The 12,492-nt window shown below is 36.3% G+C and overlaps 3 protein-coding genes across 5 annotated transcripts in view; 1 reads left to right on the top strand and 2 right to left on the bottom strand.

Annotated features, from left to right (window-relative positions):
* LOC146139341 (protein spinster homolog 1-like) overlaps window positions 1–1,951 on the bottom strand; it is a 57,706-nt gene extending 55,755 nt beyond the window's left edge. Inside the window, exon 1 of the mRNA XM_083391129.1 lies at window positions 1,895–1,951. Within this exon, the coding sequence (XP_083247255.1) occupies window positions 1,895–1,946 (52 nt within the window). The 5' untranslated portion in view covers window positions 1,947–1,951. The remainder of the gene's footprint in view (window positions 1–1,894) is intronic.
* An 87-nt stretch (window positions 1,952–2,038) lies between these two features.
* LOC146139340 (uncharacterized) lies at window positions 2,039–6,534 on the top strand. Of its 2 annotated transcripts, XM_083392291.1 has the most exons (5): window positions 2,039–2,086; window positions 3,806–3,958; window positions 4,548–4,675; window positions 5,041–5,130; window positions 6,082–6,534. In XM_083392291.1, the coding sequence occupies exons 1-5, from the start codon at window positions 2,060–2,062 to the stop codon at window positions 6,275–6,277; spliced, it is 594 nt and encodes a 197-aa protein (XP_083248417.1). In that variant the 5' UTR covers window positions 2,039–2,059; the 3' UTR covers window positions 6,278–6,534. The 2 variants fall into 2 exon arrangements, with proteins under 2 accessions (XP_083248417.1, XP_083248418.1); XM_083392292.1 differs by lacking the exon at window positions 2,039–2,086 and having other exon boundaries at window positions 3,750–3,958.
* Window positions 6,535–7,204: 670 nt separating this feature from the next.
* Window positions 7,205–12,262, bottom strand: LOC146139339 (complement component 1 Q subcomponent-binding protein, mitochondrial-like). 2 transcript variants are annotated; one of them, XM_083392222.1, is made up of 7 exons: window positions 12,112–12,262; window positions 10,907–11,106; window positions 9,958–10,102; window positions 9,421–9,490; window positions 9,091–9,202; window positions 8,175–8,269; window positions 7,205–7,584 (listed from the first exon to the last, which is right to left on the bottom strand). In XM_083392222.1, the coding sequence occupies exons 1-7, from the start codon at window positions 12,180–12,182 to the stop codon at window positions 7,435–7,437; spliced, it is 843 nt and encodes a 280-aa protein (XP_083248348.1). In that variant the 5' UTR covers window positions 12,183–12,262; the 3' UTR covers window positions 7,205–7,434. The 2 variants fall into 2 exon arrangements, with proteins under 2 accessions (XP_083248348.1, XP_083248350.1); XM_083392224.1 differs by having other exon boundaries at window positions 10,916–11,106.
* Window positions 12,263–12,492: the final 230 nt, after the last annotated feature.

Raw genomic sequence — 12,492 nt, 5'->3', positions numbered from 1 at the left:
AACGGACAATCTACTTCAAAGCGTCTTGCTATCCAATAAGCTGGCGTCAGCTGACGATGACTTGATTATATTATCACCAACAGTTCGTTGCGCTAATCTAATTTCAAACATGGTACCGGCATCACGTCATGGCAAGGTCATTTAATCGACTACTACGTTTCACGTCGCAAATCAGCCATGCCCTAAAAATTCCGGGGTTACTCGCGGTCAGTTGGTCAGTCATGCGTACCGTCAGTCTCTCTTTGCGGTAAATAAATTGTGTCGGGGAGTATAGCCTATGAGCCGCAAGTTCTTACAATATGCCAGCCAAGGCTTTGGAAAGCCAATGTTAGCCTATAATTTTTATGATATCAGTTAATGATAAGTGAAACTTCGTTTACCCTATGTCATAAAAAATGGCGCGAAAATTTGGAAATGCAGTAAAATTTAAATGTTGACTCATCGACTGGCTGCCTGACACAGTCGTTTTTTATGGTTGGCCTAATCCAAGTGGGCCTAAGTGTAATACGTAGCATATAATATAATTGGCAAGTTGGTTTTAGCATTCACAATCAATTCGAATTTACCGTCTCTCTAAAAACAGCCTTTTGATATACTTTGTTTAACCTGTGAGCAAAAGCATAATATTGAAAAAGGCCCTAAATTGACTCGTGATACAGTTTCTCTGTCTGACTGACACTTTGCCAGCAGGTTTTTTGTTGTCTGCATAGAATCAAATGTCGAATGACCATTGTTGCTTGTTATGAAACCTAAAACGGGGGTCGGCCTCCTATTACAAGAGCAATGGCGTGCGTAAAGCGAACTTTGGACGTTGCTACTCGGCTGCTGACAATCCCAACAAAGCGCAAACTTTGATTAATAAACAGTGGTGACAATCCCTTTGTTTCGAAAGGAAATGTGAAGTTCTGTGTTTAAAGGTCAAGAATAGGCTCTATTTGGCAAAAGTAAAAGCAGAAAGAAAACAGGGGTGGGTATTCGCTGCCGCCAGCCCCAATTCAAGTAGAAAGACTAAAAACAAAGTAGACACGCCTTTCGAGCAAACCAGATTGGTTGTTTGCAAATTTTTCGAAGAGATTAATGATTTTTTTTTGCCAAACTTCATCTTTGCGTTTCACGGCCCAACACATCCACTAGTTTGTTGAAAACCTTGCCACAAATTTGTTCATCCAATTGCAAATTGGTGTTAAAAATGCACAAGTATCTACCCTAAGTGGCGGCCCACACTATTTGGAAAATCTTTTTTCTGTAGACACCTGGAACACTCTCTCGTAATGGTAATTACCACAAATTCATGGACTATAATAAGATCAACCTTAAAAGAAGAAATATACCCTTTTTATAAATAAGGTTGATAAAATGTTACAGAATAACAACACAAAAAATGTTAAACCTTTTTTATAAGTAAAACAAATCAATACACCGAAAGCCATTGCAGACTCACCAAATCTGTTGATCTATGATGCAAGCAGGACAGGCTAGAAAAACAACTAGCCTGCAGTGAGGTTCGAACTCACGACCTCCGGTCAAGCCGAGACCGTAAAACAAATCAAATCTGACCAATATTGTAGCCTACCACCCTTATCAACCTTAAAAGAATAACTTTTATTTTTTCATATCATTTCGTTTTTCCAGAGAGGTAAAATCGTTACAATATAACAAAATCACAAAAAAATGTTGAGCATTCTTTCGAACTGAAAAGAGGCTAATTTCATTCTACAATCCTCATTCTGGACAATTAACAATTAAATTTTCTCAGGCGGCGAAAATGCTTGGCTCAAGCCCTAAAGTTATTGAACACGACATAGAAAGGCAAAAAGGCCGGGTTAAATAAAGGGTATACATTTCTCAAAACTTTACGTTCATGCACTCTTTAATTTACTGTTCATACACCAACCTGTTTTATTTTGCAGCAGGATTTCTTCGGCCTCCGACGCTTTACGATCCATGGTGTTGTGGCGGTTCACAGTGATGGCATAACCCTCAATGGCAAACTTTCTAGGCGGCCTGAGGTCGTGTAACTCAACACGGCACCTATTCGATATGGCTTACTATTGTTTGAATGTGCCCCGCGCAAAAATATCGGGAGGTAATTGTTTCGTCGGCACGACGTAACAAGAGAGTGTACTGTTTGCTGAGAGGCAAAGCTTACGACTAGCGTCTCCGAGATCAGATTTGTACAGCGTCAGTTACAAATTAACGCGAGGTTGCCGTGTGCAGTAGTGTTGGTTGGTTAGTCAGTGATTGGTGACATGCAGTGCGCCACCTGTACTTTTGGATTATGTTATAGTAAGTCAGTTGTTTGCTCAAAAGGTCACCAGGTTATCGATGCCCAGCAGTTATAGTGTTACCTATCAGAGGCTGTATTGCTATGACTGGTGCTAGATCCGGTGCTAGTGGTAACGCATTATTGTACGGTTAAATATTCACTACGAGGCTGTAACAGGATTACAAAAGCTCTATATAACCCCTAGAATGGGCGGTGGTTTGCCTAACCCTCCAAGTCAAACATAGGCCACAGTCATGTGAAAGAACAAATCTTGACATTCGACTATTGAAGAACAGTCTGCGGTAATAGCTTTGTTGCCTATTGGCAACTATTGAAAGCTTAGGGGAGAGCTTCAACTTTTTTTATGTAAATTAAGTCCGAGCAGCGACCTAAAATTGCTTTTTTTAATGAATGAAGAGTTATTTGAAACGTACATACGAGTGTCATCTACTTCTGTATAAGGGCAGTAGTATTCCTAAAACCTTATGCTCCAAACTTTTGTAATGTTTTTTTTTAACTAATACATTTTGCATTGGTTAGGTGTTTCTTCTTTAATAAAACAACCCTCTGTTTGGCCACAAAAACATAAAACAAACATTTAAATTACGTTGGGTCCTGGTAAACATGGGCGTCAGCGAAAAACATCAAAGGCTAATTTGCGCCGATAAAAATCTTATTATTGATTTAATTCTGATTTAATTCTATTGTGTAACACTTTCGATAATACCTGATCGGAGCCGATACCCGATACAAAGTATGGATACTTCTTCGATACTAGGGTGGTATACATACCAAAAGTAAAATAAACTGAATTGAAATAGTTATGGCAGTCATGATTTGCGATCCAAAACAACGATTCTGAAACTCTTGGTAACCACACTTCTCAATGCTAAAGCAAATTGTCGCCTTATAACTTCTATTTTACCAATTTTGCTTATATTTTTGAATAGTCATGACGTAGTTAGGTATACTATCGCATCGCGATATTTTTTGCCTAAATCTTTAGGTAGCGGTATTGGAATAGTTATTTCCCTTGCCTTTGAAGTCATAATAAAAGCGTCTGTTTCTTAACACGATTTATGTAAACGCGATGAGGCCTTTGATTTTAGTTACGTTGAGCAGATCAGTCGACGGTTTACGGTATCGTATGCTGACAAATCAACTAGGGCAGCTCCATTGATGAGAATTTCTTGAAACTCATTCTCAACGTGTTGGGCTCAGACATCCATGTTTAGTACGCAAAACTTTTATTGCATGTTTATTATTTATCGCCAATGTATATTACTTTCGGTCTGTGCCGGATCAACAAATTACAGTAAATGTGGCTCTTATTACTATACCCATAAGTCTACTTTTCAAGATAAAGAAATCATTATGTTCGACTGGTGCCGTTTTAGTAACGCGTACAAACACAGCAACATAAAAAAATACCTATCCACCCATTTATATTAGTTGATCCTTGTACACATTCCATTTACCCAAGGGTTAACCGTTTACCACTGCTGGATATCGTTGAAATAAATGTCTTTGCTGCACGAGGTGGCTGCGTGTGGCGACATCGAGCGGCTTCTGGATTTGTTGGAGCAGCCGAAGCAGGACAAGGACGAAAAAGACGAAGACTGGGAAGGAAGGACTCCGCTCTTCTGGGCGGTCATTGCCGGACACCTCAGATGCGTCAAAGCGCTTGTTCGGGTGACGTAATAAAACTCAGAATCAGTTTATCTTATCAAAACAGCCAAAAAAGTAATTACAGCAAACTTGTTGCACTTAATATGTGATAATAGAAATCACCTTGACCCTTGCAAGATAAATGTCGACCTTAATTCCTGATCAGTAATTACAGCAAACTTGTAACAATCTTCAGATAAGCTTTCTATTAAACTGGCAGGGGTCAATAAATGAGCCGGATAACTGTAAGGCCTGTCGTTCGTGGCCGGATATCAACATTATCATTAAACGAAAAAATAAATCAATATGCAATAAAAACTGTAGTGGGCCTTAATAAATTATCGTACTGTTTAACATTTAGTTTTAAATTGCTTTCGACAACCTTTGACTGTACTTAATCTTCATTAAGCAAATATGCTGCGAGCCGGTAGAATTAACTCTGAGGGCCGGATCAGGCCCGCGGGCATAGATTGGTGACCTCTAGACGAGGATAAAAATGTTTTAATTTTACTTGTATTGCTTTTTACCTAAAATTGAAGCAACAAACCACTAATGGTAAGCTTAAATTCGTTTTGAAATTAAACTTTTTACAATTTTGTCCTATGGGCTACAGGCTGGTGCCAACCCGACCATTCAAAATGACGAAGACAAGACGGCCGCGCACTATGCTGCCGAAAGTGGCCAGTATGAAATGTTGAAGTTGCTCATCGAATACGGCTGTGACGTCACTGCTTCTGACAAGTGCGTAAGCAGCGACTAAGCAGATAACAATCCACGTTATATACAGTCAACAATTACGAATGGTTATCAACAGTGTTGAACACAAGTCATTCCGAAATAAAAAATACAGTTTTTCAACAGTTTATTGAAATTTGCAAGAAAAAAACATGACAATAAAACTGATTGATGTTATTGTAAAAAAAGTGAAGCGCTAAACTTAAATTTAACATATCATAGATTGAAAGCTGATGCATCTTGTAGGTAATTACAACACGATTTTTTGTTTTTTTAGTGCAATTGTTGATCTAATGATTTTATGACCCGATCAGTAAAACATATTGTATAAAACTAGCGTGTTTTCAGCTTTTTAGTTATTAATTTTCCAGATATGGTGATACGCCGATGAGCTATGCGCTTCTTTATGGCAACCTGGAATGTGCTGAGCTGATCAGCAAAGCAATTAAGGGAGAAATCAAGTAAGACTAAGTGTCTTCAAGCCTATTTGAATCTCAGTCGCCTAAATAAGCACGCAAAGACCAATGTTCAACAAAAATGGTGAAAAATTCCTTAAGAGCATTATATTTAGGGCAAGGAGACAAAGCAAGGTTCACTCTCTAGCAACCTCTTGTGTGCGTCTCAGGTGTGTTTACCAACTACACGAATATTATATTCAGGGGAAAATAAAAATTAGATTCGAAAATTAGAAGTCATGATTTACATCATTTGCCTACTACATTTTGTTTTTACCTACCTTTTCTAGATTTAATTATATTCCTAATTGTGTTTACTATTTCATCTATGGGTCGGTTGGCCTGTAGGAGATTTAAGGATGTGAAGAGTCTATTTGACTTGCACCCCCCTTTTGATATTTGTAGAATCGACTAGATTGATTTTAAACCTTAAAAACAATATAACTCAAATCTTTATTCTAATGTAATTTAACAACCCGAAAAAATATTCGCTGTCAAAGCGTGTTCCCCCCAGTCGCAAGAAGGGTCAAGTATTATTAAATTTAATCTTCTAAAGCAGATTTGTGAAGTCAAATTAGTACATTGTCCAAGACCTCAGAGTCTAAAAGTCAGACTTTTAGATTCGTTGGATGCACTAATTGTCGTTGACGTTTGTGCTCACAAACTTCTGACGGTTAGGGTGGTAGTTTAGCCAAACTTATTAATTTTTTTTTCTGCAATAAATTTTTTTTTTTGATTAAACTTATTTTTTACTTTTTTTCTTCAACTTTCTTTTAGATTTTTCTTTAAATTATTATTCATTTTTTTTTTCTTCTTAAACTGATTAATATTTTTTCTTCTCAAACCTATTAATTTTGCAGTAAATAAATTTCTAACACTTTCGGGTTACTTTAAATCCAAGTTTTTTTAAGTCAAACCTCATAGTTTTGTGAATTTCAAAGTATGTGTTCCTTACAGTCGCAAAAAGCAGCCCGGGTTTTGGCTGGATCCAAATTACGAACATGAGGAGCTTATTCCTACATCCGGAGGCAGGGGATTCGGGAGGAAGAGTAAGCACAGCTTCCACTCCCTGATGGCAGGACTCAAGGAGCGCGAGGAACAAAAGTCGGCAAGGAGGAGGAAAAAGTCCGGAGGACAGAATCGGAAGAAATAAAACTCTCCGCGAGATTAAATTAGCGCTCGAAGCGTGTTGAGACGCTAGACCAGTGTTCCGCAACCTGTTTTGGATTGCGGCACCCTACAGAAATTATAAATATTTCTCGGCAACCTTGCTGGTATTTTTGCTAAATGGTTAAGTGCAACGTTATCTGCGTTTTGCCGAAATGTTCTTGGGAAAGATTTCCGTCCAAGAACGGGCCCATTTGTTTGTTTGTCTAATTAAAACTTTACTGTATGTCTACGAACTTGTTAATGCAATAAACTTAAATAAAACATAGTAAAAAAATATTTGGTCGACGAATTAGAATCGGTATGCTAGAAATATTCCCCCTTTTTAACCAAAACTGAGGACAGTAATCTTTTACATAGCCAGTCATTATAACTAAATAATGAATTGCAATGCCAAAAAGGTCGAGTAGGGGATACAAAATATAGTTTTTCAGCAGTAAAAAGACATTTTTGTAAGAACGTGTATCATCTTTGTCATTATAAGTTTTATTATTCTCCTAGAATTTCTAGCCTTCTTGTTAGTCGCGCTAAGCTTTAAAAAAACTTCTGAACAAGCCAACGGTGCACTTCTATTCTCGCTAGTGGCGGACAACATTTATTTGAAACCATTTGCGGTCCAAGTCCAACTAATAAATTTCAAATTATATTGAGATGGGGTTACTTTCTTCCATTTACTTATTTTGAGTAAGGTTTAGGACACAAACTCTTCAATCGCGGAGCCTCAAAAACTGTATTCAGTAACCGTTACTCTAGCCTAGCTTTACAAGCGATTACATTGCTTTTTTAGGATTTGAAATGTATGGATAAATTTTTAACGTGAAAGACGACCTAACATAGCATTGACAAGACTCAAAGAGATGTGAGCGCATTTCTGAACTTACTGGTACGGATCCAAAAAAGACATCTGACAAAACCCAAACGTTAACAGAGAAAAGTTTACTAACGACACAAGTCGACGAAAAAACGGCAAAACTGCTGCGAGTCAGTCAGCAATTAACACGCGATGCACATTGAGTTAGCGTGCAGAGAGTGTAGGCCCAATCGCATGGCCTGAACGCAGGAATCGAAAAGTTCGCGATTAGGGCCAGACCAGAGATCAGCAAAAGGCGCTTCTGTCATTGTTAAGCTTGGCGCGTGGAGCTCTCACTTGCAACTGACGAAGTTCTGCAGTTTTACGAGCGACTTGACGTACTCCTGGTTCTCCAGGGAAGTGGCAAGGTCAATTATTTCCTCGCAAAAGTCATTGGAAAGGCCGCGGTCCGCCAGGAACTGAAGTAGGTGCTTGTAGACGTTCTGGAATAAAACACGGCTTTTTGATGCTAACGCTTTATACGGAAACGGTTGAAGTGTAAACGATTGTCGTGGTACACAAGTTTGGTCGGCTGATATCAACAACGAAACGGTATTTTAATTATACAGTGTCGAACTTTTAGCTATATTGACTAGTCTACGTAGCCTACATTGTTTTGATATATTTGATGAATTGTTAGGGTCAATATTGTTTGGTGCCTAAAGCAGGAAAATGTTAAGTTTTTCGTTTGTGTTGTTTCTCTGCTTATCTTTTTATGAGATTATGAGAAAGTTATATTAAAATATAAACAACATTATAGCACATAAATGAATTATTTCATCAACTTGGAATTAGTGCTTAGTTGGCGATTAGTTTAATGTCAAGTTTTGAGATAATAAAATGGAAAAAATCAAGTTATTGGGTTGCCACGTTTAACCAGGTATAAGAAAATATGCAGCGGCAGTTAATACCCGACAAATAGGAGGGGCGAATATACAATTACTAAACGCAAAAAACAAAATCTCTGCATGGTTATTTACAAAAATACAGTCGTTAAAGTTTCGCTTAGTTATTTCAGTAGTTTAATACTCACAGGGTCCAAGTTTTCAGTTTCAATTGTGTAAGTTGACGCATTGATTTCACCTTTGTGTACGAAAACAGAGCGAACACTGAAGTTGTTGCTTGGTACTGGAAAAATAAATCTTGGTTAATAGCGTTATTTGTCTTATTAAAAAAAATGAAAACAAGTGGCACTGTGGACAAATTGTATTAATAATGAAATATAATTTAGTAGTATTTATTTGCCCCTTTAAAATGTCCTACGTAAACCTTTTGTAGCAAGAATATTAATGATGTAAAATACAATAAAAAGATGTTTTAGTGGGCCGTGTCATTCATTCGTTAATTTGACATGAAAACTTTTTTCCATCAGTTTTGGGTATTAACTTTAATACCATGCAAGGTTATTAGTGTGAAGTAAACCATAATAAGCCAAAACAATCAGCAACTATAAACAGTTACTAATATTATTCTCATATCAAAGTTATATTAAGGTGGAATGGAAAAATTATTCTATTGTTGGTTTAAACTAGATAGATTCAGATTGTCACTTACATACATTTCCCTTCTGATGGAAGCCTTAACCTATAGCAGTGCTTTTCAACCTTTAAAATTTCCATCCGCACAAAACAAGCACAGTAAGTTTGCAACCTTTAGTTTTATTTGTAAAATACCAATGAAAGGGTTTGTGTATTAAAACCCTGTACCTAAGCCTTGACCGATATAAAATTAATAGCTTTAGCTGCAATGAACCACTATACGAGATTATATTACTGTACCTGTAATGCATAAGTTGGTGCACTAGCTTATTTGATTACTGTATTACACATAATAAAAGATAATAATATGCAGCACTTTCATCCGCACAAGTGCGTGCCATCCCACGGGTTGATAAGCACTGACCTATAGAATCTTGTAAACCCAATTTTTAAATCGCTTTATCAACAAACCTTCTTCCTGCATTTCCTCTTCCATGTCAGCAAAAAAACAATCGAATGTAACAATGTCCTGCGTGGACGGTTTTGTGATCTCAACGGTAAAGTCTGGTTTCGATACAATTTCCTGCAGAAGGTTCGTTGGAATTAAAAAAATGCACTAAGCACTTCAGTAAAAAAGAGGAAAAAACATAAAACAAACTGCTACTTTTAAATAAGAAAACTATGGTGACAACTTAATTCAATATATATAGATATTTTTTGCATGTTTTTTTTTACATTTAAGTAAAAATAAAAATACTCAAGATGACGGAGGCTAAAGTCTATGTTTTACAAATCTTTTACCTCTTCAGCTTCGGGATCTGGGTCGTCTGTCGGAGGGACCGATGCATTCACGTTAAACGAAACCTTAAGCCTAAAAACACAAACATTTTTTTAATTGAAAAATAAAATCAGAACGCTAGAACCGAAATCTCTTTGTTGTTTACACAAGAAAACAACAACAAATTGGAGGCAAAAACAAAATTCCTGAATGTAATTTCACTTTATAATTTTTTTTTAGGCGATTTTGCTGTCGAGTCGAACTGGATTTGTTGATTTGATGTTCCGGATAAAATTATATCTATCAATTTTTACACAGAACCAAATATTACAAAATAATATCGTACATAGTTTTTATAACGGCAATATACTTGTATGTTTATAATACATTATGTGCATTGTGCAAGCCCCCGCAATGGTTACTACATTTTATTATTATAGGTTGGTAAAAACAAACCGAACATATATGAAAAAACTCTTTTTAAATAAAAGATTTGTTTCACAAATGAAAGCACACAAAGTAATAAGGAAATCAATTAAAGAAATTTAAAGGCAACTTACGTGTCCCCTTCGATTTTTTTCGATAAGTTGCATTCACTTCCTTTCATTTCTACTTTCCAGCCATCGGACATTTCTGGTAATTCAAGCATTCTTTCTTTTTCCTCGGCTACTTCCCTTTTCAGTAAATTGACAAACTCATGGTCACCTGAATAGAAAGAAAGGATAAACGGCCCTGGTCTACAATCCTACCACATTTTTTTCAGTAACAATAAATACAGTAGCGAAACAACGTGTTTAAAATTCAAATTGCAAGGAAGAAATAAATAATATTAAAGAAAATAATACTTGACCCAACCAAACCCAAATGCTAACACAAATATTGGTAGCAATGCTAGAAACCCCTTCCAAGACAATTTATTTTATGCCCAACCGAGTTTGGCCATAATCCCCAGCGCACCACTTGAATAATTATTAAATTAAAGCACATTATTTGGGTTAGTGTGGGTCAGTATTATTATATTGATTTTCCGTGTTCGCAATTTACACTTAAGACTGGTTTCGGTACCGTACCTAAAAAAGGGTAGGATTGCAGACCAGCACCAGATAAACCGCATTTTGAGAGAAATTTTAACAATTCGACGCTGGTCTAGAATCCTTAACAAATTACATCTGGTGGTTTATATTGTTAACAGTATTTGGGTTCGGATGAAAGCGTCAATAATCCTACTAAAAATTACCACAATAATGAAATTTAGATAAAGCATAATAAATTTCATTAAAACACTGTGTCTTGTAACTCATAAGTTAATCAAAGTGTGAACTAAGTTATGTTGATTTCAAAGCTTGAAAGTTTATTAAATCTAAATTAAAAAAATTACTGCACATAAATGTTTTAAGCTATTAATACATAGATTTTACATTTTTTTAGCTGCAAATGCATTGTTCAATGTGAAAAAAACTTTGTTTTGAAAAAGTACAATAAAAATCACCAACTTGGTGATAAATGTACATTTTAAACCTTCTGTGTGCAATCCACCACAGCTGCACGTGAACGACGACAGCGACGGAATTCCGTTAAAACCCCTCGAAGATGAAGGGGCAAGATACCAGAGAGATCGCTGCGAACTGTGCCCCAGCCACGATCCACTCGGTTGGTGGTTAGCCGCGATGCCAGATAGATTGGCGAAAAGATTGGAATTGTATTCCTTTCTGTAATACATGTACAATACAAGTAGCTGGAAGTAAAACAAAAACCTACCAATATCGCACACTGCATTTCATGCACTTTTTCACCAAAAGCTCTGATGTATTTTTTTTTTTGAAGAAAAAAAGTACCCAGTTGATCTGATCATTCTTTTACAATTGTAACAATACATGATAATTTCATAGATTTGAGTTAACTTTTGGGTGGTGGTACTGGTAGTATTAGTTTATTTTTCCGAGTTTTCTATAAATTCAATGATTTTTCGGAAATTGTTATGAATCACTTTGGTAGCCGGGTGAATGGCCTGTAGAAGAGCTTATAGGCTATTTGACCGTATAACTCTTTTAGGTTTGTACCCATTAGTGATTATATGTTGATTTGCACTACTTGATTGTCTGGGTGAATAGCCTCTTCCAATCTAAGTTGCAGACTTGTACAACCAGGGTTTTATGCACGGAGGTTAAATCTTACCGCAACAACTTATTTTCCAAAGTTTGGGTGTGCAATTGACTAATAAAGGTGTGCACACAAATTTCCTAAAAAATACCAGGTGTGCACCTGACACAGAAAAGAATGCAGAATGTTATTAAACATTTTTTACAGCAGTACGATTTTCAAAGCTTCGGTGCATTTTATAAATATTGGAACTTTTAATTATAAACATGCAACCCAATAAGACTGCATAAATAACGACCAACCTTCTAAACTTTTAAATTTATCAAGAGGATTTGTGTTTTTTCTATTTACAAACTGAAGCAATGTTGGTAGGAAGGGTACTACTAATTTACGGAATGATGAATGGTCGGAACGCTCACTAAGTTAAGTGTTAACCCGTTAAAACAATTATTAAACCAACGCACAATATTTGGGTTAGGGTGGGGGTTAGCGTTTGGGTGAAGGTGGGTCAAGTGTTATTATATTTAATAATAATACTGTGAGCGTTCCGACCATTCATCATTCCGTAAATTAGTGTTACCCGGTAGTAACGGTCTTTTTAAAATATGACAAACCTTGGATAACTTGATTTTGTAAGTGATGCTCTCATACATCTGCTGAAGCCCCGGGTAATAGACGAAGCCATTTTTAGCTATAATTATAATAAACAAATAACAACAAAACTTTCGCGCGATTACAAAATAATGATGCAACAAAAACACGTTTTTTCACCTTTCGAAACCGGTAAAGCATGATACGTCAAGTAAATATTGAGGTATTCCATAGTGTCATGTGTGATACTTCTTAAATTTGCTACAATAATATTGCTATTTATAGACGAACATACAAAATTTTTAATGTTTTTTTAAAATAGTTTCATATTTATTTCCGTAAATAGCTAATATAGCTTTAGATACGATCTGGAAGTTTTTATTGACCAGCTTAGGATTTTGACG

Source organism: Ascidiella aspersa, chromosome 6, assembly GCF_963924565.1.
Source record: "Ascidiella aspersa chromosome 6, kaAscAspe10.2, whole genome shotgun sequence".
NCBI classification, from domain to species: Eukaryota; Metazoa; Chordata; class Ascidiacea; order Phlebobranchia; family Ascidiidae; genus Ascidiella; species Ascidiella aspersa.
This window is presented reverse-complemented; position numbering and strand designations above follow the sequence as displayed.